Raw genomic sequence first — 26296 nt, forward strand, 5'->3', positions numbered from 1 at the left:
CAGGTGCCTGCTATAGAATTCTGGCATTCGATAGATTTAGACCTAGTATGCCCTGGGGCATGCTCTGATTTAAAATAATTCATCTCCAAACAGAAATAAGGAACCAGGATCAAGTTGTAGATTACATGGCTCACTGCCCACCGGATTTCTCTTACAAATCCCTTGATACACTCTGTCTCGAGCAGGAGACTGTATGTGCCATAAGCTAGAAAGTCCTGGATCCCTGCAGTGCAATTTGTGGGACTTGGCAGTGATTCTGTAGGGATTCCAGCATTTTTGTAGAACTATGTTGGCTCTCGAGTGTAAATTTGAGCAATTTGCATAAATGTATAACCCTTTGCAGTTTGACTCTGTAATTGGCTTCAATAAAGGCCCTACCACAGGCAACACCTTAAGACATCTACAGTTTAATAGCTTCACTCCAGGTTCCTAATGTAAATGAATAGGGCAAAGAAAGCCTATACGTGTGCTGTGGTGATTACACAGGCCTCACTTTGAAGACTGTCTAAATCTGATGGTGCAAGACTTCCTTTACAAAGTGTGTGATTTACACTTTGAGGCCTGAAAAATCAATGGTCGCTTTAATCACTCAGTTAAAGCCTTTGCAAATCATTAGCAATTTGGTGTGTTTAAAATATTTAACCTTGCATCATAAGTCAATGTATTACGCTCTGGAATGGCTACTGGAGAAAAAGAGAGCCATATTAGTCCCTGATAGCTAAATAAGCAAATACACCTCTACCCCGATATAACACGAATTCAGATACAACACGGTAAAACAGCGCTCCGGGTGGGGGTGGGGGTGGGGACTGTGCATTCCAGCGGATCAAAGCAAGTTCAATATAACGGTAAGATTTTTTTGGCTCACGAGGACAGCGTTATATCGGGGTAGAGGAGTACATCATCAAAGTGGAAAGCCCCTTAGAAACCTACAAGTCACCTATGTCAGCTTTTCCTGATTTATAATGTTTAGCTGAGGTCACTTTTCTAGTAACAAAATATAAATCAAGTGCCAAGAAAATTCCTGTTCAGTTACACAGTAATAATTCACCATGACTTTCGCTGATTAGAATAAACTCTTCCAAGATTTGAGCATTGGAATGGAACATGGAGAGTAAGGCATAAAACAACTCCAGTGAAAGACAAATTGTTATTTAAAGCACCTTAACAGGACTTGGCTAATTTCCAGATGGCAGATATGCATGAATGTGTATTTAATCCAGGCAGTTTAATAGTTAATCTAGTAAAAAAAATCAGGAAAAGATTTACTGAGAGCCAATCAGGGCTGAGATTGGAGACAGCCAATCAGGGCTCAGCTTGGCCATATATAAAGGCTGCCTGATGAGCAGGAGGCAGTCTGTCCCAGATGTTCATTGGGGAAGGTCTGTCTCCAGAGCAGGAGACTAGCACCTGGGACAGTGCAGTGCTGGGCAGGCTCCGGGGAGCAGAAGGGAACTCCAGCCCACTACCTGCCAGGCTGCAGACCCTGAGGGAAGAGCCTAGCCGGTGCAAAGGGGGCCAAAGGGGAAGTGGCCCAGGGACAGCTGGACAAAGAGAGAGAAGGAGGGCAGGGAAGCTTCCACTAAAGGATTGGGACCCAGAGTAGTGGGAGGGCCTGCCCCCCCCCCTTCCCCCTTGTACTGCACCTGGCCATGAAGTAGGGTGGCTGAAACAATCCAAATAAACTGCAACTGGCCCTTGAAACAAGGGGATAGACTTTGGAGGCTGTGGTTGGCCACTGAGGCCAGTGCAAGGACTGTTGCTAAGCCGCCCCCCCCCCCGAAGGGGGTGAGGAAGGATTAGGGGGCACTGCCAGAGGGCAGTGTCCTGAAGAGGAAGCCACCAAGGGGGGAGCAATGCGGGTCCAGACACCAGTGAGGAACAGATGACGGATGGGACAGCACCAGCAGAGGGTGCTCCCCATGGACTGAGCTAATTCCTGGACGTAACCAGCAGGAGGCGCCACAGTGGTGAGTCCCAACCCTGTCACAGCCTTCTTGGCAACAGGGGCCCACTGACTCATATCCAGCTTCTCGTCCACTGCTGTAACCCTTAGGTCCTTTTCTGCAGCACTGCTGCCCAGCCACTCAGTCCCCAGCCTGGATCGGTGCATGGGATTCTTCCGTCCTAAGTGCAGGACTCTGCACTTGTTCTTGCTGAACTTCATCAGATTTTTTTTTTTGGCCCAATCCTCTAATTTGTCTAGGTCCCTCTGTGTCCTATCTCTACCCTCCAGTGTATCTACCACTCCTCCCAGTTTAGTGTCATCTGCAAACTTGCTGAGGGTGAAGATATTGAACAAAACCGGCCCCAGAACTGACCTTTGGGGCACTCCACTTGATACTGGCTGCCAACAAGACATGGAGCCATTGATCACTACCCATTGAGCCTGATAATCTAGTTAGTTTTTTATCTACCTTATAGTCCATTCATCCAGCCCATACTTCTGTAACTTGCTGGCAAGAATACTGTGGGAGACCATATCAAAAGCTTTGTTAAAGTCAAGGAATAACACGTCCGCTGCTTTCCCCTCATCCACAGACCCGGTTATCTCCTCATAGAAGGTAATTAGGTTAGTCAGGCATGACTTGCCCTTGGTGAATCCATGCTGACTGTTCCTGATCACTTTCCTCTCCTCTAAGTGCTTCAAAATTGATTCCTTGAGGACCTGCATCATGATTTTTCCAGGGACTGAGGTGAGGCTGACTGGCCTGTAGTTCCCCTGTCAAGGCAGGCCTACGCTATCCATCTGCAAAGCCTTGACCTGAATAAGATGATCAAAATCCTTCTCTCCTATATCCAGGTTTCCCTTCTCATCCACGCTTTGCCTTGGCTGTTGTTTCAAGGCAATTGTTTTTCAAACTAGACTATTTTTATTTGATATCATTGCATTTTTATTGGTACTGTAGCCAGCTGTCAATATTCCTGTGATAGGGTATGCCAGACACTCAGAGCTCCCTGCTGGAGGCCTCCTGGCCCTGCCACACCTTCCCCAGAAACGGCCAGGGAGAGGGTCCTCTAAACTGCCTAGAGTGGCTGTGTCCCACATAGCCAATCAGGGCCCAGCAGCCTAGTATAAGAAGAGCTGCTGGAGCTGGAGCATGGATGGTGTGTCTGGCTGATGGAGCTGCAGAACCCCAGCCAGGCAGTGTTGCCAGAAGCTGCGGAGCATGAGAAGGAGTCCTGGTTGCTGGGACTCCATTAGGGCCAGGCCCTGAAGTAAGGGTGAAGATGGTGCATGGAAGTGGCCCAGCAAATTAGAGCACTGGTATGACACAGTAGATGGCTGCTACCTACAGGTTCCCTGGGCTGGGACCCGGAGTAGTGGGTAGGCCTGTGTCCCTCCTCACCCCACCCATTAGCCACTGGGGGAAGTGATCTGGACATTGAGGTACCCCAGAGGGGGAACTGAACTGTAGTGGCCCATCTGGAGAGCTGTGACCAGAAAGGCCACAACAGGCTGAAGACTTTGTCTCCAAGGAGGGAGCCCTTGGGCACTACTCTATCCTGGAGCAGGGGAAAACAGAGAGAGGGCAGGCATATGCATTTGGCCAAGGGGGTGCATGTGACAGGTGTGTGCACCCCGTTACAATTCCAAATATCTTCTCTCTTTTCTGGGATAAAGATATACCCAAAGCAGATGGGTGTACAGTGTTAGGTGGGATGGTCAGACCAGTACCCAAAATGTTTTGTTTTTCCCATCCTCTTGTATTTATAAGAATATTTTTACTAGTGTAGGTTTCAAACCTGTTTTATGAGAATGGGTGAGATGAGTATTGTGCTGAAGACCTCTATTTAATAAGGCTGTAGCAGGGTCTTCCCATTCTGAACAAATTAAAAAATACTTTTTAACTGAATTTAGTGCTTATGGAGGATGACAGATTGACAGCTGTGAAGAATAAAGCTTTCTGCTTACTAGGAGGCCAGGTAATGCAAAGGCAACAGGAGTGCAAGCTTCATCACACCATCCCAGCAATAGGCCTCAACCTTGCTTTGGAGAGAGTCCCTCAGGAGCCATTCAGTTGCCACGCCCATGTAGGGTTACCAGATAGCAACTGTGAAAAAACAGGATGGGGGAGGGGTTATAGGTGCCTATGTAAGAAAAAGGTCCCTTTAAAAACAGGACATCTGGTCACCCTATGCCCATGGCAAATTGGGCCTGTCTGCTGGCCCTGACAGCAATTGTGCTCTTATCCATGCCCACTAGGAACCCCACGAAGCTTGGCTATCTCACAGCCAACATACGGAAACAATTTCCAGGCAGTGCTTACTAGGTATCATTGAACTGGTGACCTGGACCTTGCACTATCCCATTACAAATTACCTGAATCCCCAGCCTTCTACAGGCAGCTTTTCCTTTCAAAGTTATATTTTATATCCTATTTACAAAAAAGCATTTGGAAGGAAAGGCATGTAAGCTCAAGTACCTTGGCTTCTATAAAGCTCATTTCCAGGAGAGTCAGTGTGTTACATAACTTCAGGTGCTGTCAAGTATATGGCTCTAAACTGTGTTACGCTGACATCTAGTGGAGATTTATTTCATCTAACATGATAAAACTGCCAATTATTCTAAAAGAAAAGCTCTTACAACTTGATTAATCCCAACAATGGGGAATCTCCAGGGAAAGCCTGTTCTGAGCAAAGGCAAAACCTTCTAACCCTTTCCCCACCTCTGATAAATAACTAAGTAGCCAGAGATCTCTCTTTCTTCCTGACTCACAGAAACCAAGAGCAAATAGTAGGATTATCCCTCTCTCCCTCCTCTCCCCCATATTGTATGGGGAGTTTCTGGCTTTTCCCTTTCTCCCTTCATGTGCACTGGGGCCACAAGGCCTTCCTTCTCAGCCCTGCATCCCTAGCATATTTGGGAGGGGGGTGTGTGGAGAAGTGGACTTGGCCATTCAAATACTCCCTCAAACTGGGACTGTACAGACAGGTACTCTACCTATGACTGAAACACCACCGTCTATGATGCCAGTATGTGAACCTCTCAGTGCCCTTATTAACTAACCCCACCCCTCCCCAGCCCGCTCACTGATCAGGATGTACCTGACATGCCCCAGCATGTAATGTTATTGTAACCCCCACCCACTTGCTCAAAAACCTCCAACCTGGTCTCTTAAAACAAAATGCTGTTTTGTTTTTAGATGGTAACTTATTTTTTACAATCCCCAGATCACTTCCTGGTGGAAGCCAGGAGATGCTTTGAAAGCTGATATCTACCTGGTAAAGCAGTGGACAAAGAGCTGATGCGACATTGCCAGAGTTCCTCACAATTCCTCAAGGAACCAGGTGAGGTGGAGGTAACAGAACTTCTTTCCCTTTCACAACCACGTGGAAATGAGAGGTGTTGGCAGGGGCAGGTGGCCATTTCTAAAGCACTTCACTAAAAGTGACAAGGGAAGAGCCTTCTCCTAAATGTGCCAGGAACAAGGTTCTTTCCCAGCCAGTAACAAGAAGCCAGACCCTCCAAAGGTGTTTAGGATACTCCCATCACAGCACCGAGGAAACAGGCCAGTCTGCAATTGCTACAGGAGTGTCCTAAGTCAGTTAGAAATCACCCTTTCAGCTGATTAAACAACTGTTGTTGAGGGGCTCTGATGAGAAGTCTCTTTCAGTCCTCATCACCTAGGCTGAAGCAATGAAATTGAACTACGTTGGGTTAAAAGAGAGGGCTTCTCAGGACTGTAGAGGGTCCCTGTCAGAAAATGAACTAAGCCTAGTGCCATTCAGAAAATCCAGCTTCAAGGTCAAAATGTTCAAATTGGGCTGTGTAAAATTCTGAATGCATGGCCTTATTTACGCACATCTCCCAATGAAGTTAGGTTTGAAACTTTGATATAAAACTCATTAATGAGAAATTTACAAAATATTTCATTTAGTTGTGCAACTTCCATGAAAGTTCAGGGGATCGACAGGACTATGAAGACCAATGTTTGATTTGTCCTAGCTTTACTTTTTAATGCAAAGTTCAGTGTATTTTTTTTAATCATCACTTTTTTTCACATAATGGCCAGCTTCATATTATTATTTTTGGACTCATGTCAGTGAAAATCCATAGCAAAGCTAACAACCTTTGGATTTTGCTAGCTATCTAGTCAGTGTATTTGACTGCCTCTGACACCTTTCATGTTCAGGACTGCAAAGCAAGTAGTCTCCATATCTAAGTAAAAAATATATCTCAAGAAATATAGAAATCTGCCTAGTTTTGATCCCTCACTTAATACTACTTCCCTTAAAACAACAATCCATTTTCTGGTTTAATTTTCCTGAGCTATTTTAGAAATGCTTGGATCAAATATTATACTGCAGGCAATACAAAATTGTGGTATGTTCAGTGAAGGTAAATTAGTTGCTTATGTTATAGACCAAACTAGATAAACATCTTTGCAAAAGGTAACTCATAGCATAATCATCAAGGAAAACCGCTATGTAATTTTGATTTGTGCTCTAACATAAGGGAAATAATTCAAGTCATATTCCATTAAAATATCTACTAAAACTATTTGTGCAATTTAAAAGGTAGATTATATGAATGTGTTTCTTAGTGCCATTAAATCCATAGTTATAAAACAGTTTAACTGGAAATCAACAATGGTACTACTGAATTAGAATAACAATGTTGTTGCATATTTGTAACAAATAATTCTGATAATGAACAGTTAGCATATTTAGCTCCAGCAAAAAACTGAAAAAAGAAACATAAAATAGCAAGTTGCAGTCTGATCCAAATTTTCATAAATATAAAGGACATCTAAAGTACTGGAATATACAAGCACAAAGACAGGCTGCTGCAATCACTGGCTGAAAGTAATCCCACCACGCACAATTGTACTTCAGCAGTTTCATTTAGCTTCTATTTATTGTCCCTATATATCCTTTCCTACTGCTGCTGAGTGGTTCCTCAGATAAATCTTAGATCGCTGATGTCTAACTCAACGGTTTGCTTTGGGGATATGTCCAGTTGGTGCATACCGGAAAATGGTCTCCCACAGGACTGAGGCTCACCCTTGTTAGCTACCTATATCAGATCCCAAAAATCTCATCTATGACAGCTCATTCAGTAGAGCCTGGAATTTTTGCCATCTGGAGCTCCTCTTGAAATGATGACCTGCCGTTTATTCTGTAGAGAGAGACAAAGCCCAGATTGATGACATGAGCTGGCTGCTGTTTTCACCTGGGCCATGCAGAAGCAGGTTGATAACTTGCCATCAGGGACCCTTTCTGTGCAATGCAACCTTCCCAGCGTATGTTGTTATTACTTTGTAAAGAACATATTACCCCTACAAACAGCCAGTACCAGAAAAATACAAAATCTCCCTTCTGGATTTCCTGGCATTCCTTGGAGAGCTAATGCCCATTTGACAGACAACTGCCACTCAGTGGAGTGGTGGATTAGCCACTGGGGCAACGGGGCCCAGGCCCCAATTGGAAAGGCTTGGTGCCCTGACCTGGTCCATCTGCCCACCCGCCCAGCGCTCCTGCACCCGCTTCCTGGCAGGAGTGCTGGGGGGGCTGCAGGCAGAAGGGGTAGAGAGGAGCCCCCACTTGCTCTGGCCCAGGGCCCCACAAAACTGTAATCCATCTCTGCTGCCACTCAATTTTGTATCTGGAGTTAGGGATAATGACAACAGGCACAGTTGCAGGATGTGTTAGGGCCAACAATGGTCCAGCTCCTTGTTTACTGAAATTGCTGCACCTCAAGCACAAAAGGGCAGTACTACAAACATTCTAGCAATTATCACTCACCTCCCCAGCTGGTCAGGGTATTCTGAGACCTCCAGCAAAGGTTGATAATGGCATTTTATATCTGCAACAGACAACTCCAAAAGCAACTCCAGAGATGCAACATTTTATAATATCTGATTTCCTATCTATGACAAAGGTTACATAAGTACTGTAGTATTTTTATAGATCATTAGAATCCCATCTTTCTCCTACTACAATTACTGCTTTCAAAGCTGTTGTATTCTGTATGCATGGAATCCACTTCTCCCATATTCATCTCCAGTAGTCAGGCTGTATTGAGGACAAGCAGGTGGGTTGGAGATGTGAAATCCATCCTCCAACCCACAGCCAAGGTGTGGGGATGGGAGACAATGCTCTTAGAGAGAGGCAGAAGTAGCTGCTGCTTCCCCACACAAGTTGAGCCCAAGGGACTTTGGGGCCACAGGATTAATGTGAAGTGTAACTTCAGTTGCCAGCTCCTTGGCCCTCTCCCTTGCAGCTCTGTGGTGGCCTATGCAGGATCAGCAGGAAGCCCTTTGGAGCTGCAGAGATATGCAGGTAAATGTTTAGCTAAATCATAAATCCCTTGAACAAGTAGGTCAATGCACCATTATAAGATGACTGTGAAGGGCAGGATTGTGACTTGTTCTGTACCCACCTCACAAGTCACAACATGGGGGAAGGGGGGAGAACCTCCTCGGGCTGCAGCTGTTCTCTTCTCCCCCGCTCCCCCAGGTAGGCTGGCAACGGGCAGAGCCTTGACTCTACCCTGCATGATGCTCTCCCAACACAGCTGAGCCAGTGCAGAGTGAGAACAAATCTGCACCTGCTAACAGGCTAGCACAGGCCTCTTCCTAGAGGGAGGAAGGAAGGGAGCAGATTGTGGCTCTGAGCTAATTCAGTCTCAGGCCTGCTTGTGGGGCAGTGCAGCTCCGGGCCGATTACATTCTCACAATCTAGCCTCAAGTGATACCCTCCTCTTCCAGTGATGTATTTCTGATCATCACAGAGCATTATGGCCTACACTGTATTTGAGCACATTCCTTTTAGCTAGCTGATGTTTTACAAGGATAGATATCATAGACCAGGAAACTGCTGTCTTATGAATAATTCAGGAGCTTCTGTAAATATACAAATAAGGATATTTTAGTATATCAACAGCTTTCTGTTCCTTTAAATCTATCATTTTCCATGGGAAACTGAATACTACAGTATTTCTGAAAATGCCCTGGGCATAATTTAGAGCAGCTCCAAAGCTGCTCTAAGTTACGTTGCCTGCAGGCAGAGCTGGTGGCTGTAGTGGACAAGAAGCTAGCAGAGTGCAAATCTCCATTTGCCCTGGCATGCACCTTTCTTTCCCTCCCTGCCCTCCAACAAGCTCATGCTGAAAGGGGTGGCACAAAACTGCCTCTACTAGTTCCCTGTGTGAGGATTTCCTGTGATGGGGAATCCCTGACTGCCCCGTTAGGGTAGCTTTCCAAATGGTGCAAAAGAGCTGGAACCAGAGCGCTCGTTGAGCTCATTGTGTTTTACTTGCAAATCATGTAGATTCTGGAGAGGACACAGAAGGTCCAGAAAAGGAGGAGGGGGAATTTTGAAATGTTAAATATGTTTTTTGCCAAAATGTCATTTGTGTTGACATTTTCCAGCCAGCACTCATAGTTGGGGATAGGAAATCAGAGAACTGGATTTTTAATAATAAAAGCATGCATAGCTACAGTGATTTGCCAGGAGAGATTATTAGCACTAGGAGAGCTAAGAAAATGGATTGTTATACACTTCAACTTCTCATTTGATTTAGCATTTCAAATTGGCTGTAGCAGTTCTTGGATACCGTCAGGACTGGAGGAGATTTCTCCCCAACCCCAGGGAAACAGACACACGTGCTCATTTAACAACTAATTGATTTATTTAACAATACAAATTTTCTTTCTACTGCTTGGTTTAGCAGAGAGAAGTTGAGAAACAAAATTAGCTTATTTTTAAAGTTTAAATGTTTACACAAAACCAACCTTTACTTCAGTAAATATAAAATTTACACACACAAACTACATTAAAAAGAACAGAATCATGACAAACCAACAAAAGGATGGGAATTCAGAGAAAAGGACCAAATGTCTAGGAAGGATAGAATGGGGCAATGTTAAGAAGGCATCCCACCTGTACACCTAGGTATTTGAAGTCTGATGTGTGATATGAAACCAAGTACATTAAAATAAGAATTACATCTCTTTTATAGCATATCTTTTGTGATTATAAATATCTGAATTCTGTAGGTCACATATTTAACATGTGAAATATATATTTTGCCCCTTATTGGAAATTCAGTGGAGTGTTGTGCATGCATTCTTCTACGTACAGTGATCATCAAGGTCTTTGAAGTCTCTCTCCAGAATTTAGTTATCTTTTGTATGTAGCATCATTCCTTGGTTCTTAGAAGCATGTTTCTTTGCCAATATGTATTATTTCTCACTACGTACAATGCTGTAGTGAGAAATTGAGGTTGCGTTCAGCAGTGATTCCCAGTACTTTGTTCACTTGCACTAGTTTATTACCACACTAAGATCTCCACTGTATTGGCCAGTTCCCTAACTCTTATTCCATGTTGCCTTTCACAGCTCAAGCTCCAAATCCACCTCACAGCTTCTAAATATATCTAGTTAGAGATATATGGGATATATAGTCCTTTGAGCCACCTTGAGGAAACTGTACAAATATTTAGAGCAGAGCAAATGACACATGCTAAAGGCCACCTGACCCAAGAACAGGGATTTAACAGTGATAATTAACTTTAGATAATCTTTAAATTATTCCACTGCTTTGATACTAAAACCTTGAAATTCTGCTTTCTATACATTTAATGTACAGAACATCTTAGTCATGGAAGAGCTACGTCTCCAAAAACACAAGGTCACATAGGAGAGAATTACTTTTAAAACAGGAGCCAATTCGTCAGTTAGTTTTAAAGGGATCAATGAACACTTTAGCTGTACTCTATTACTCAAGGGTCATCACTACAGTGATCAACACCCTAAAGAGAAAATTAGTGACTGTACTTTTCAAACTGTATAGAACATACACTTGCATTTTTGTTGCACACAAGATTTCCTGGTGAGAAGTCTAAGTCTCTTCTAACTTTCAGTTTCACTTGCAGTAATGCACTTCCCCACAAGTGTTTCCAATCTCTTATCATATCATATAATCCCTGCCTAAATCTCCTCTATTCCTTTTTTTCCCAGAGAGCTGACAAAGCATCCAAGTGGGCTTTGGAAGACTCTTTTCAATGGACAATAGCAGTTCTCTGGCTGGGCGAGCCACATTTTTGCCATTAAAATTAAGAAATGAAGCTTCAAGCTATCAAGAGCCTGGCCCTGCTCCAGTTGAACAAATTAATGGAAAGCTCAGATTGACTATTATGAGAGCACGATTGGGCCCATATAATGTATCCACAGTAACTGCCATAGCAACCTCTCACTAACTGCTCTCATTTTAACTTAAATAACCTTGTTAGTTTAAAACAAACAACCAAAAAAACAGGAAAATATTTTCTGTTTAAAAAAAATCCACTGGAAAATGTTTACTTTTAAACAATCCATAGGTATACATTTAATAGCAAACCTTTGCTTGTGTATATTAATTTACCAGATGATCCATCGGGACCTGTGATACAATAGCTTTGCATCACTGTTATATTTAAATTCACTCCCATTCTAATTTAAATTAGGAAAACAAAGAAACTGCTCCTTGGGGAACATGTTTATTGTGTTTGAGATGATACACTGGGTGCTCTCTGAGCTACAAAGGGGAAAAGGAAATCCTTTCATTACAAACTGACAAAGGTAAAAGTTAAAACAGTTTTCACAACAGCATGTACCACATATTGGAAATAGATCTGGGTTTAATACAAATGACATAATTCCTAGTAATCTACAGCTACCTTTAATAACTTCATACAGATAATGAATTAGGCTAAAATGCACTATAATATTTGGTTGACTTCAGGAACAGTATCCTTAGTACATCACAAAATACATTTTGATATCCCAAAGAAGCAAGACTTGCAAGTAGGCTTTTTAAACATAACTAATCTACAGCTACAAAGTTCTACTCCTGATAGCATTTACCTTTTTTAGGGGGCAGAATCCCAGTCTTCAAAAGGATAAAAGCAGAGAGTAGAATCAGTATAACATATACACAGAAGTCCGTATTGTAAAGGCTATAAAGATTTGTTGCACACTGTAAAGTTGCCTCCTGCACCCTCACAGAGCACAAGTAGTTTGTCATTTATGTTGCATATCTCTTGGTCCACTGTCTGGCTATCCTGTCATGTTCTGCTCTGTTGGTCAGGTACTGAGTGGCTATGCTTCCGACCAGAGGATCAGCTGTAATGGTTTGGGGTAAAAGGAGAGGAAGATAGGGAAGAAAAACAACATCAGAAACCGTTCTATTAAAAAAGGAAACACTTCAAAAATTACTTGCTTCCCAGTACACTGTCTTTGTTAGGCCAGAAAATGCTAGGCTTTGTAGCGGAGGTCTTGACACACAAGCCATTTTCAAGAACAAACACCTAAAGCAGAATGAATAGGAAGGATTTTAATCTGTTTTGATTATCTGCAAGCGCCAACATTTAGTTTATTTAAAAGACAGACCGACATCTGTGTTAAAATGTTATAGCTTTTCATTTTAGCTGACTGTCTGAACAACAGCTACAGGCTAGGAGTTGTGTAGAACTAGAAGCAATCCATGAGCCATTTGTGTCTTGAACTGCTTGATATTATGCAATGTATATATAATTTCACACTTTTAAAATGTTAAACTTAAAAAAAGAAACTTCACATGCCACAGGAGGCCAAACTGCTCCTGTGAAGATTAACACATCACCAGTCAGAGGTGACAAAAGCATGGTCTGAAAGATCTCCTCATGACACCCTTAAAAGAACAGTTGGTTACTTCCAAGCTAAATTTTCATACAGTCGCACCAGACTCTACGGCCTCAACTGGAAGCCCATTCTCTGTAAAGAACCTCCTCACTGGTCCCTCAGAGTATGTCTACACTGCAAAAAAAACAGACCCATGCAGCGAGGTGCAGGTATTCAGGCCCCAGCAGGGCAGCACCAGGGAAAGAGCTCTCCCCCAGTCTCATTCAATTTGAGCTCTGGCTCCCTGCCCCTGTCAACTCACTCCCAGCTCAACCCCTTTACCAACTTGAAATAAAAGAGAAGGAAAAGCAGGGGTGCTGAAATGTTGTTTGCTTACAGGGATAGGTTACACCATTAACACTTCACCTTCTTTGCTTTCCCCTTTCCTTTATTTGAAAACGTCAGAGTGTAGCTTCAAATGAACAAACATGAAAACTTAGATAGTTCATAGAGTAACTGTATGTACTAATTTACAGCATTTTTTTATGAATGCAAAGTGCTGGATGCATAGTGCTGTGTATATTAATGAATTCAAGGCTCTTTCATGATAAAACCCTTGACCAAATCCTGCTCCCATTTAACCTAGTGTAAATCCAAAATAAATCCATTGATTTTAAAAGTATTGGGCCGTATTCCTTCCAGTTTCACGGTCTTGGAGTTGTTTGAAACAGTCACCTCTTACAAATTTTCATTTTATTCTCTTCCCCTCCCCTCCCTCAAAAATATATTTAAGGAGGCTGAACAGGAAGCTGTTTTTCATATAATGGTCAAGTGGTTAAGGCAATGGACAGGGAGTCAGGAGATCTGGGTTCTGTTTCTGGATTGTCCACTAACCGGCTGTGTACGCTTGGGCAAGTCATGTCAACTCTCTGTAACCCCATTTCCTCCTTCTGTAAAATGGGATAATGCTATTTACCCTCCTTAAAGACGGATCAGTGAAAAGAGCCATATGAGAGCTAAGGGCTGAAGTGCAGATCTTGGCACTGCCTATGCAAAAGCTAGAAAATCTATTACAGGGAGCAATCTTGCCATGATACAAGTTTAGATGGATTTAAATAAAACAAGGGGTTTTAATCTCTAATCTCAAACATCTATTTTAAGAATGACAGAATTATTCAGTAGAGATCATCTACTGAATTATTTTTTGCAGCAAATGAGCCAGAGTTCATGCTTGGTACATTAGAATTTGCTTACCAGGATTGCAGTCTGTCAAGAGAGAACAAATAGACAGCAAAACCTTTGAAATAGTCAAAGCAGGGCTCCAGTTATCTTTCAGAATATCCAGACAGATGACTCCCTGACTGTTGATGTTGCAGTGGTAGATTCTGGTACGGAAAGTAACCTAAAGTTACAGACAAAAATCATTAAATGCTATCTATGAATAGCCTGTCCCTAGCTTTTGGGTAGCAGAAGTTTTGAAGGATGCACTCTGAATGGAGCAGAACTTCTGCAGAGACCTTTCTCGTTCACTGCATATTTTGTAAAATGCACTTATTAAAAAAGTGCACATTTTGCTTCATTCATTGTAACTCTGCGGGAGCCTTGGCCTCATTCACTGCACATCTGGTAGGTAAATCACTTTTATACAGACTCTTTGGCATGCACATAGTCATACATGGTACTACAAATACAGCGTGTATTCAGTATAAATATTATATTGTGTTTGAGTAACAGTTTGATCGTGAGCAAGACTATATTACAATTATTGCAGTGCATACATATGAAAAAAATGGCTTGCATGTGTAATCTTAGCTTTGTCTTTTCCTTACTTTTCTGTACCTAACCGTGCAACCTTAGTATCCATTTAAATATTGCTTTTTAGGGAATGTATAGCTATTGTCATCTTCAAAGCATTTTGCATACTACATCATCATCACATCCCTGTTAGGCAGGAATTACTATAACACATTTCTACTGCAGTAAGTGCCATCATCCTTCTGTTTTAATTGATTTCAGATTAATATTCGTATAGTATGAAAATGGTTTCTGTACAGAAACAAAATGAGTGAGAAATATTTCAATGCATTAGTTGCAGAAGGCACAGTTTATGGCAGAGATAAGTAAAACATCCATTTTCATTTTACTGTACTTTGGGGGAGACATCTCAATGTTTCATGAGACTCACCCAACTCACATAGTAGTATAATCTTGATGTGGAATTAGAAATATTCTGCAAAAACTCTTCGTCATTCCATGAAAACAAACTTACGTCAAAGAACATTATGGTTTCTGTTTTGTGCTTTTTGGGAAGGCTGAGAATGCATTATTCTTTATGTTGTGCCCCAAGGAACCAACATACATAAATAAATAAAGACACTTCAATGTGCAGTGGCAGTCAAAAGGGCAGATCTAATCAGTTTCAGTTACACTGACATTTTTTAATAATGGATACTATCATAGGATTCTTAGCCAACTGGAAGGTACAATAACATTTTTTTAGTTGAATTTATTCAGTTCTAATATCCTTACTTTTTGTTACTGATTGCTATGAAATTTATGTGTAAAGAGAAGATATCTTTTATTGGAATTAGTTTTTCACCTATTACTAGGGCTACCAGATAGCAACTGTGAAAAAAGGGGACAGAGGTGGGGAGTAATAGGTGCCTATATAAGAAAAAGTTCCCCAAAACAGGACCATACCTTTAAAAACGGGACATCTGGTCACCCTACCTATTACTCCTGACCAATTACTTTAGAATTATCACTCAATTGACCACTAGGAAAGTTGGGAAAAAAACCAGTATGAATTGTGAAGCAGACATATTTCTTGAAATTGTTTGCCAATATTTTCAAAGGTGGTTTTAGGGCATCTTTTAGGACATCTTAAAGGGGCCTGATTTTCAGAATGTGCTGAGCACTCATCTGAAAATCGAGGCCTTTCTCCAAAAATCACTAGTCATTTTAAAAAATCTTGGTTACTATAAATAAAAACCTTACCCTTACCTTTGGTGGCTTGAATGGATAATCAGATGAAAATGTGATATCCAGGAAAAAAACACCGCCTTCATATACAGAACCTGGAGGTCCAAGTATAGTGGATCTCCATTCATAAATGTTATCTCCTTTAGGGCCAGCACTATTGAGAGAGAGAGAGAGAGAGACACTCAATTGTACCTTTGTGAATAACATCTGCAGTGATTAACTTTTTACCAGTTATGTTTAATATCAATCATTTACATGACTTTAGCAGGTGCCAAGCTTCTCATTGACTTCAGTGGGGGATTATTGCTTAAAACTAGGCATTGTACATAGGTACCTAGCTGAATCAGGACCTTACTCCTTTTGAATGTTCTGGCAATGTGGTGGATTCATTGGACTATCACTGCATTAAACACAATTCCCATCTTTGTGTTTTGGAGTATTTAGCTGCAGTAAGCTTCTGTGTTCTGTCCTTCCAGTTACATGGAACATAAATATAAAAAAGAAATTATACCTCACACCCACTCACTGGCTTTGGGGCATTAGAAAAAAATTGTCACAATTTATATTAAGGGCACATTTATGAATAATTTATAAAGGGTTAATATAATAAACAATTAATAGATGTTTTGATAAGTGGTTAATTGATTTAGCGATTGTTAGGCTCCAACAGCTGAACAGATTGTTTGTAACCATGGCTTATAGCCATCTATAAACACCATCTATGGATGTGCTTATACCCAACTGTAAAATATACTACTCTAGTCTGTAATATCTATTAACCATTTATAAAATTATTTATAAAAGTACCTTAAAGTGTGATTAACGAGTGTAGTAGTGTTGAGCTGTTACATGTTTACTGTCACTTGTTTAGGATAATATAGAGTAAAATTTTGTACTCCCTACACTGGAAAGTTTAAGGTTCTCTTGTGGGGGAGGGTGATAAGGAATTTAATCTATTGTAACACAGCACCCCCAAATTAATAGGAACCCCCATATTTATATATTTGTGTTACTACATGCTGTATATTTTAAAAATGGTTATATTACAGACGTTTTCCTCAGGAAGGAAAGAGCATGTTATACAAATTTTCTAGCAACTGAATTGATGTCAATATTACAAAACTGTTTATGAAATAATGAGCTAGCACTTTCCCAACTGCTGGGATGTTAGAATTAATGCTATAAAAATGTGAGAGTCCGTCTACATCCCTTCACAAATATCCAAAACAAAACCCTTTCTCCATAAAGCAGGCATTGATTTCAAAAATATAAGTAAGCCTCTACAAAACCATAATTTAAGGTAATGTTTTGATTTTACATTTGCAGATTCCTCTCTTGATGAGATCCACGCTGATGGCTGTGCAGAGTAACATAGCTTGAGAAAGTGGCAATACGAGCTCTCAAGTCTTACTATAAAGCAGTTTCTTGCCTGCTTTAATACGCGGAAGAGGAACTTTTTCATCATCACCATCATGCATCCACACATCCTATGTCATAAACATGGAAGCATTTTTAGCCTTAAGATGACATTCAAGAGAGAGCCAAATGCTGATTTTAACTATGAATTCTCTTCCAGTTATAATTCATAGCTTCTTCCTTTTTGTTAATCAGTGACTGTTTTATGTATTAAATAATTAGTCTGTTTGAGGCCTTTTCTTTATATTGCAAAAATAATCAGGAATTCTAGCTAGCATTTTTAAATATATTTTAAAAATAATCTCCGGTGGTATTGTAGCTATTGTCCCTTTACCAAAAATAAAAGTAGAGAACTTCCAGGTTATAATTCTTTTCTTTGTTGAAAAGAAATACTACGGATAAAATTGGGGCTTGTAAACCGTGACCCATGTCCTTTTGATTTGTATTGCACGTACAAAGGAGTTAACAAAAACTGCAGATAAATTTTAGAAGAAAAAGTGAAAACTGTGGAGGAGGCTGCTAAGCCATAGTTCTTAATGTTGCAGTAAATTGTACCTCACATTGCTACTGTAGATTATTCCATTCATGCTTTCTAAAAAGCAATTAGCATAAGAACTAAAAATACTGGAGCAATAATGATAATATTTAAAACCCACCCAGGCCACTGAAAAGTTTTAATTAATTCTTGATATTCATCAGGCTTATCGCTAATTAATATTATGCTTGGAAACTAAATTTCTATGAAGCGATTCAATTTCAGCATCAGTTGACAAATGGTTATTTTATAGTCTAATGCAGAGGCTAGTGTTCTTGCTTCATGTGTTAGCTACCTTTCTCTCACACAACTGGCTGGATGGCATTCAATCAGATTAATGAAATTGCTGAATTACAAGAGCGACATATTTCAGCCAAATGAATCAGTTGCAATTAAGTACTGCTATGGCATCTAGCTTTGAGCCAATCTGGTATTCACTCACCATCTCGGAACAAGGCACCTATCAGTTAATAGCCCAGCATCTAAGTGCAATAACTCTCCATTTATTATTTAGTGTTATCTTCTATGCTACTATTAGTCCTATGTAAAAGGATAAGGTTACATGTGGGGAGGAGAATGCTATTTTGAAGGTTAGAATATTCTCCCCTTTATAAGAGGGGAAGAAAGTGCCCTATTGGTACAGTATTCAACATTCCTCTCACAGCTGAGAAAACACTGCTACAACTTCAGAAATAAGATAACACTGTAACAGTAAATACACTCAAAGGAGAAAATTGTTAAATCAAAAGGCTGGTCATTGCATTACTTTTAACTGAGGTTTGGGAAATTTGTTACAACAGTTGGAACAGTGCTGCATGCTCCAATGGGGTGAGAGATACTTTAGCTTCACTAGTGACTGAAAACTCCAGCAATTGTGACATTATTGATATGTGGAAACCATACTAAAGAGTGTAATACACAGCTAAGACAACACAACAGGCTATTTCCAATCAGTTTTTTTTCTACAACACATTCAAGCACTAAATACTGAACAGCTGCTGGCTAAATTTACCAAGCTACATTTTATTCTTTTCTCTACCTGTCGAAAAAAGCAACACTCCCCCCCCCCCCCCCTCACAGTGCTGATGGAGTATGACTGACACAAGGATCAGCAAACCAGAGACTAACCACTCACAATAGGATCAGGGCACCAAGGATCCAGTGATTAGAGAGGTTGTGGAGAGCACTGGAACCCAAAGGCCTAATTCAGCAAAGTGTTTAATCCTGTGTCTTCATGTAAAAATGCAAGTAGCCCCATGGCCCTGATTCTCCACTAGGTCAATATGCAGCTTAGAGATAGCGGAGCAGGGTGGCTGCAGGGAGCCAGATGCACCTCGCTGACTCAGGCCTACTCAGCCCTGGCAAAAGCTAAGGGGCAGCCCTCACCTAGGCCAGCGGAAGATTGGGAGTAGTGGAGATCTGCTCTGGCACACAGACATCTACGTATTCTAGCTATGTAGCATATCTGTGCAGTTAATTGCTACTGTCTTGCTGCCCTACCACATTAGTTGCCTGCACATCCAAAATTCAGTTAACACACTTTAATAATGCAATATTACCGGTATTATTAGCAAATAGGCTAAAAAAAATCAGACAAAGGAACAAAGCAATCACATTTTTTTCAAAGTGACGAGAAATCTATGCTTTAAAATTTAAAGAAAATTTTATTTTATAGGTTAAAAAAATTGATTAGTGCAATTGGAGATTTACTGCTAAAATAAAGTTAACCAAAAACAGCTGCTCCTTAAATACCTGCTGCTTCACTGATGGGAAGGACTGTGACACAGGGCATGTCTACATAGAAGCTGGAAGGTGTAATTCCCAGCATGGGTACACATACATGTGCTAGCTCTGCAGAAGCTGCCTAAGGGTAGGTCTACACTACTGCTTAATTTGATCTCACTTACATCGTGCATGGGTGTGGAAACACGCCCCCCCCCCCCCCGCAGTGAGAGAAGTTTCACTGTCTACACTGGCGCTATGTTGGCAGGAGACACTCTCCCGTTGACAGAGCTTACGCCGCTCACTGAGGTGGAGTGATTACACTGACGGGAGAGCGCTCTCCCATCGGCATAACATGTCTTCACCACAGCGGTGCAGCTGCGCCGAAGTAGCCCTGTAGTGTAGACTTGCCCTGAGTACAGTCTTGCCCGACCTCCAGGTACAAACAAACAAAGGGTGGCCAGCCCGAGCCGCCACAGCCACTCTGCTATTTTAAGGTGCTATCACGTGCATGTTTACCTGTGCTGGGAATTACACCTCCCTGTAGACGTATCCCAAGACAAGACAAGGGACATATACGTATCTTATCTGAATGACAAGCGGAAGCAATATATGTAACAGAACCTCAAGATGAACACACATGGCAATCAGGGTACTGTGTAATCCTATGCCTGTAACCATTGCTCTCCCATACTCCTTTCCCTGGCCATCCTTTTCTTGCAGGGCATCTAAAATTAGGCCTTGTCTATACTAGTCTTTTCTCCCAAAAACTTCCTGCCAGTGCTAAAACCAGTGCAGCTCTAGTGTAGAAAAAATGCCAGCAGTTTTATTCTCATGTCTTCTACATCTGCTCTGGATGAGTTAAGTGATGAACACAACTGCAGGAGCCTGGAGACCTATCTACACCAGTACTTCCATCAATGCTATGCGTGTGAAGTTGCCACATTGGCTGCAAAGGTGGAAAACTTTTGAGAGAAAAATGTTAGTGTAGATACATCCCTTGGCCCTGATCCTGCAATGAGCTTTGTGTGGGTGCAGGGGACTGTCTGCACAGAGAACAGGGTTTTAGTGCTTGGTTCTGCACCACTGATGTCAATGGAAGCAGGAGCAGGCTATTAGCTTGTAAGTTCTTTGGGACAAGGACTTGGTCTTTTTATATGATTCTGTAAAGTGCCTAGGATACTCTGGGACAATTTGAAAATAAACACAAATATAATTTCTAGTATGAATTTGATCTGAGATTTGTAGCACTACAAGACCAGTGAAACAAACGCATCTCTCGTCAGAATGCACCTGTCTTTCCTTATAAAGTGAGAGAGTTTGTACAAACACTTGTCCAGAAGGTGGACTGAGCCTGAGATTTCAACAGGAGCTTCCCATGATTGTACCGGTTTTGGACAAGAAACTGAAAAGAAACAAGACTTGTAATTTCTTCCACTCTTTTTAGGATTCTTCCAGTACAAAAGAGAGAATTCTAGGAAGCTTTCTGCCATCAAAGCCCCAATTTATTTAGCCAAAGATTGGCCAAGGATTGTTCATCAATACTGTGGTGCACTTTGTTTCGTAGGAACCTTCAGTGGCATATTTTTACAGATACCACCATTCTGTCTTGATTAGTCATGATGATGATGATGTATATTTTTTCATGAAATACAGTTTGTATGTACTGGTTTTATATTAATTTGGTGCAAGAGCAGTTGGTCAAATTTACCAGTTTATTATGCACATCAGTGCAAATCAGGGAAAATTATTTTTATTCATGTACTTTTTATTTAATGTTAGAATTACAACATGAATGTTTCAATGTGCTACACTCTTCCTCTCTAGCTTTGATTACCACTCTGAGTCTAATGATCAGGATTCCTTGTTACAGTTCACTAAATGCATTCAAACCTCCCACCTGGAGTCAGTTGCAGGAACTTTGCCTAGGACAATAATTTCTAACTTAACTCGTGCAAGTGACAGTAAAATACCATATATTATTAAGTAGTCTTCCACTGACAATACTTCTCATCTTAAATAATTAGACCTAAAATTTAGGCACGATTTATAATTTCATAATGATGGGGTTGGGTAAATAAAAAGGAAGGGGTGTGTGTGAAGGTAATTTACAGCCACTTGCGCAAAGTCAACTCTATGCTGACCTTAATTATGGCAGGTAATGGGGGGCTGTAATATGCAAAGGTAATAATGAGATGTAATAAAGGGAAAAAAGATTGGCTGAATACCAGGAAAACGTCCAAACAATGGGATTTGTCAGACTGTGCAACAGCCTCCTAAGACAAGCTCTTACAACCACAATGGACACAGGGTGACTGAAGAGAACTTTCCAGTCTCTGACTGGAATTCCTGCCCAGCCAGGGCACTGAAAAGTTAAAAAATTCAATAAAACAAAAGATACTACTCTATAGCCCCACTATGGCTACCAGAGTAGTGCAACAGCCATAATGCTGATGTCAGTGGAGGCTTCCCCCAGCATGTGGGAATCACTGAGTGGCATAAAAGCTACCATAGCAATTCCTATGCCACTCACCTTTTCAGGCGTGACTCCTTTACACTCTGTATAAAGTGCCATGGTTAGAACAGCTCTAATTCAGGGATCCCCACATGTCAGAATCGCCCCTTAGGATGCTGGGTAGAGGTTAGAGTGAATTTAAGACATTCTGATTTATGATGGGGAGTGGCCTTGTCCCCAGTCAGCTTCAGGCAGCCAATTAAGCTGCAAATAGGGCATATTTAGGCTGTGTGGAGGGTGCTAATGAGAAGAAAGCTCACCTGTGAGGGAACAGGCACAACTTCTATAAAGCCAGGAGGCTAACCACAGTGGCTTAGGTGGCAGGGAGGAGGCCTGCAGTCTTTCTTCCAGAGGTAAGGGAGAAGGAAGGGGGTGGGAGGAATATGGGAACTCATGAGATAGGGTTTAAGCTAGCAGGTTTAAGAGGGATGGGTCTGACTAACAAGACTGATGAAGGACAAGCATAAAGAAGCATGGTAGGGAAAAATCTATGGAAGAAAGTGGTAGGGTTGATGAAGTCCTAGACCTTAACTGCTTGCTGTAGGGCCCTGGACTGGACTTTGGACTAGAGGGCAGGCCTGGGTTCCCTTGCTAACTAGTGCAGAGTGGTATTGCTAGGGCAGTGAATGAGAAGACTGCCTGAGTCACTGTGGGAGTGATGTAGTCAGGACAGCAGGCATGAGGTCTGAATGATGCTGCTTGTGCAGAGAGACTTTGAAAGAGTGCCCTAGAAGGTAGAACCAGGATGTGACCTGACCTGGCTAGAGGCCGAGTCATGAAGCAGCTATACAGATATTTCATAAGTGATGGGAGAGCAGCAATGGTGGAAGGGGCACTGACCCGGGCAGAGCTAATACCCAGAATTGCCAGAAGCCACTGAGTGGTGAGTAGAGTACCCGTTTTGTGGCGACAAAGCCCTTTTTGCAACCTTTGCTATGTTCCATAAGTGCTGGCATTGAAATGTGTCGGAGTAAAACTTTTGTGAATTTCAACCCTGAGATATTTAACAGGGACCCAGAAGGAATGGAAGTGAAGTCCGTGTGAAATGCAGTCATTACTTACATTTCTGGGGATTTCTAGAGTACTTAGCACCACAGTATCTGAGTGCTTATGTGTAGAGCCCTGCATGGATATAAAACTTGTATCTGCATCCAACCTGCAAATGTGGGCCACAGATATAAAGGGGCTATCTGCAGATTTGTGGGGCTCTACTTATGTCCTCCATACACAGAATGCTATATGGCTTTTATTGACAAGGCCCTCAGATGCAATTTTATCTCTACAACAGCCCAATTTTGAAAGACTGATAGGTTTTTTTGCTGACATAGGACACATTTTTAGAAAAGCAGGATATATACAGTAGAACCACAGAGTTATGAACTAACCAGTCAACCACACACCTCATTGCATACTTCCAGTTCTAAATCAGGCAACAGCAGAGAGAGGGGGAAAAAAAAACAATTACAGTACTGTGTTCAACGTAAACTACTAAAAAAAAAGCAAGTTAAAAACGATTTGACAAAGTAAGGGAGCTGTTTGTGTGCTTGTTTCATTTAAATTAAGATGGTTAAAAACAGCATTTCTGAGTTGCATAGTAAGTCAATGCTATATTAAGTCAATGTTCAGTTGTAAACTTTTGAAAGAACAACCATAATATTTTTGTTCAGAGTTCAAAACAACCTCCACTCCCAAGGTGTTCATTACTCTGAAGGTCCTACTGTGTAATGATGGATCTAATCAAAACGCCTTTTTTAAATTTTTTTTTTTAGGAAACTAGATTTGAAGTAGTCTCATCAGTTTCTGCTTTATGTTCAAAAGTTCCAGTCCACTATGCACTTTATATAGCTGTAACTGTCATTTTACAGCTGAATAGTTCAGTGGCAAATGCCTTTTGCCTAAACAAGAAAGATTGTTTACTGCTCTAAAACATCCATAAAGGGAGCATGTAATTGAAGATGCATGGAGTCTAGTTTACTGCACAAACCCTTGCTTCTGTCACTCCTAAAGTATATCATGCCTTTAAGCCTATAAAGTCTAGAAATCACTGCTGGAAAAGCCTATTTCTTTGTCTTATGGATCCCCCGCTAATTCAGGCTTGATTGTGAAGTAGCATAGAACTTGTTCCTGAGTATTTTAGCACTGCAGACAGAAACACTCGTTTTTTAGACAATTAAAACTGCCAACCCTAAACTTCTCTTCAGTTAAAGAACACAGCATTGTAATAAACACAGCTGGGTAATTTGTTAATCATTTGATACTGGTGTCAAAGCTACACTATGGAGCTACCAAGTAATGTATTTTGGAAGGCTGCTAGTTTTTTCTCTGCCAGAAGACATGGGCCAAAGAACCATTCAATTAATTTCTTGCTACTGTAGCTCGGCCTTATTTTCACATTTGTATTTGAGCTAGTTTTTAATCCCATTACTTGCTAATGTTAATCGTAACCAGGTTCAATCTTTTTTCCAAAACACACTGAAGAAATCCATAAAGTTAGAGTTCTTGCCATTTTTCTGTTGGGCAACACAATCCGGAAAAATTTAATTTGGTACAATACAAAATATTGAGGTTAAGCCAATCAGTGTGTTGCTTCATTGTCACTAACAAGGGATACAAAAGTCATTTTAGTCTACCCTCCAACAACAGACTTGTAATTAAACATACTCTACCCCAGGGGTAGGCAACCTATAGCACACGTGCCGAAGGCGGCACTCAAGCTGATTTTCAGCGGCACTCACACTGCCCGGGTCCTGGCAACCAGTCTGGGGGGTTCTGCATTTTAATTTAATTTTAAATTAAGCTGCTTAAACATTTTAAAAACCTTATTTACTTTACATACAACAATAGTTTAGTTATTATAGACTTATAGAAAGAGACCTTCTAAAAATGTTAATGTAGTCCTGGCTCGCGAAACCTTAAATTACAGTGAATAAATGAAGACTCGGCACACCACTTCTGAAAGGTTGCCGACCCCAAACAGTACATAGCTTTATAATTCTGACAGCCCACTTATTTTTTGAATGTCAGAAGAGAAATCCAAGTAGTGGGATCTGTGGTCATTAAAACACCTACACCAAATCTGAACATTGACTAGTTAAAAAAATAACTTGAAATCAACATAAAACTCCATTAATGCTACAAGCACGTGTTTATAATAAATGTCTTTAAAGAATAATTTCCCCTCAAAAACCTACCTTAAAAAGTAAAGGAAAATATTTCCTGCTATTTCAAAACATTTTGTAATAGGCTAGTAGCTGACTTTGCTAAGAAGACAATAAAATGCCAGTTCTCGTGTCTCCTTACTATCAACACTGAACTACTCTGAAATCTTTCTTTATCCAAACCTGTGAAAGCCTTACTGTCAACTCAAGGGCATTTCTGTGTGCGCAATAACTTTTAAATGCAGCCTCTGATCAATTCCAAAGCATGTTCTAGGACAGAGGTGGGCAAACTATAGCCTGCGGGACCTCCTGCCCAGCCCTTGGCCCCTCCCCTGCTGTGGCCCCTCCCCCACAGCATCAGCTCTGGGCGGTGGGGCTGCGAGCTCCTGGGGCAGCGCAGCTGTAGAGCCATGGCCTGACCCGGTGCTCTGTGCTGTGCGGTGGCATGGCTGGCTCCAGCACGGCTGCCTGTCCTGGTGCTCTGGGCTGTATGGCTGTAGTGCCACCAGCCACTGGTGCTCCAGGCAGCACGGTAAAGGGGCAGGGGAGTTCAGGGTGGTGGTGGTGGTCAGGGGTGTGGATAAGGGTTGGGGTGGTCAGAGGGCGGGGAACATGGGAGCAGAGGTTTCGGGGGGCAGTCAGAAAGGAGAAGGGGTGGCTGGGGGGGGGAGAGTCAGCAATGAGAGGAGGGGTTGGATGGGGCAGTCGCGGGATAGGGAGCAGAGGCGGGGCAGGTGGATGGGGCAAAAGTCCTGGGGGCATCAGAGATCAGGGGTGGTTGGATGGGGCAGGAGTCCCAGGGGGGCCATCGGGGGTGAGAAGCGGGGGGGGAGGTCGGATGGGGGTGTTGGCCAGGCCATGCCTGGCTGTTTGGGGGGAGGGATAGCTCAGTGGTTTAAGCATTGGCCTGCTAAACCCAGTGTTGAGCTCAATCCTTGAGGGGGCCACTTACTGATGTGGGCAAAAATCAGTAGTTGGTCCTGCTAGTGAAGGCAGGCGGCTGGACTCGATGACCTTTCGAGGTCCCTTCCAGTTCTAGGAGATGGGTATAGCTCCAAAAAAAAATTCCAAATTTCAAATAAGCATATGATGGGTTGGATCCCTTGGGAAGCCACCTGATGTGCTGAGATATCACTGATTCTACTTGTTCTGCCAGCATGGGCCCCCTTTAACCTGTCTTGCTGAGCCAGGCTCTCAACCTCCTCTAATACACACATAGGCAGGGCCACACCCAGCTGCAGATCCACTCTGGGAAGACTCATCTTAAGTGACTTGCTCCAGCACTCAGATGTCCACCTCCTTTGGAGTGCAGACCCAAAGATATAGTATGAAATTTGCCCCCTCTCTCAATGTGAAGAGGTGTGCACACTTCTTACCCCCA

The 26296-nt window shown here is 41.9% G+C and overlaps 1 protein-coding gene and 1 long non-coding RNA gene across 6 annotated transcripts in view; one reads left to right on the forward strand and one right to left on the reverse strand.

The window, feature by feature from the left end:
* Positions 1-1369: 1369 nt before the first annotated feature.
* Positions 1370-18572, forward strand: LOC120374846. Its single transcript, XR_005586284.1, has 3 exons — positions 1370-1970; positions 5176-5292; positions 16896-18572. It is a non-coding gene; the product is annotated as an uncharacterized LOC120374846 (long non-coding RNA).
* The window catches only part of UBE2E3 (ubiquitin conjugating enzyme E2 E3), an 85870-nt gene continuing 71043 nt past the window's right edge, over positions 11470-26296 (reverse strand). For all 5 annotated transcript variants that reach the window (XM_039495189.1, XM_039495191.1, XM_039495187.1 and 2 more), the window contains exons 4-6: positions 15591-15723; positions 13842-13989; positions 11470-12110 (exon numbers count right to left, since the gene is read on the reverse strand). In XM_039495189.1, coding sequence (XP_039351123.1) covers positions 12013-12110; positions 13842-13989; positions 15591-15723 — 379 coding nt within the window. In that variant the 3' untranslated portion in view covers positions 11470-12012. The remainder of the gene's footprint in view (positions 12111-13841; positions 13990-15590; positions 15724-26296) is intronic.

The sequence above is a fragment of the Mauremys reevesii genome, linkage group 11 (genome assembly GCF_016161935.1).
Source record: "Mauremys reevesii isolate NIE-2019 linkage group 11, ASM1616193v1, whole genome shotgun sequence".
In the NCBI taxonomy this organism is placed as follows: domain Eukaryota; kingdom Metazoa; phylum Chordata; order Testudines; family Geoemydidae; genus Mauremys; species Mauremys reevesii.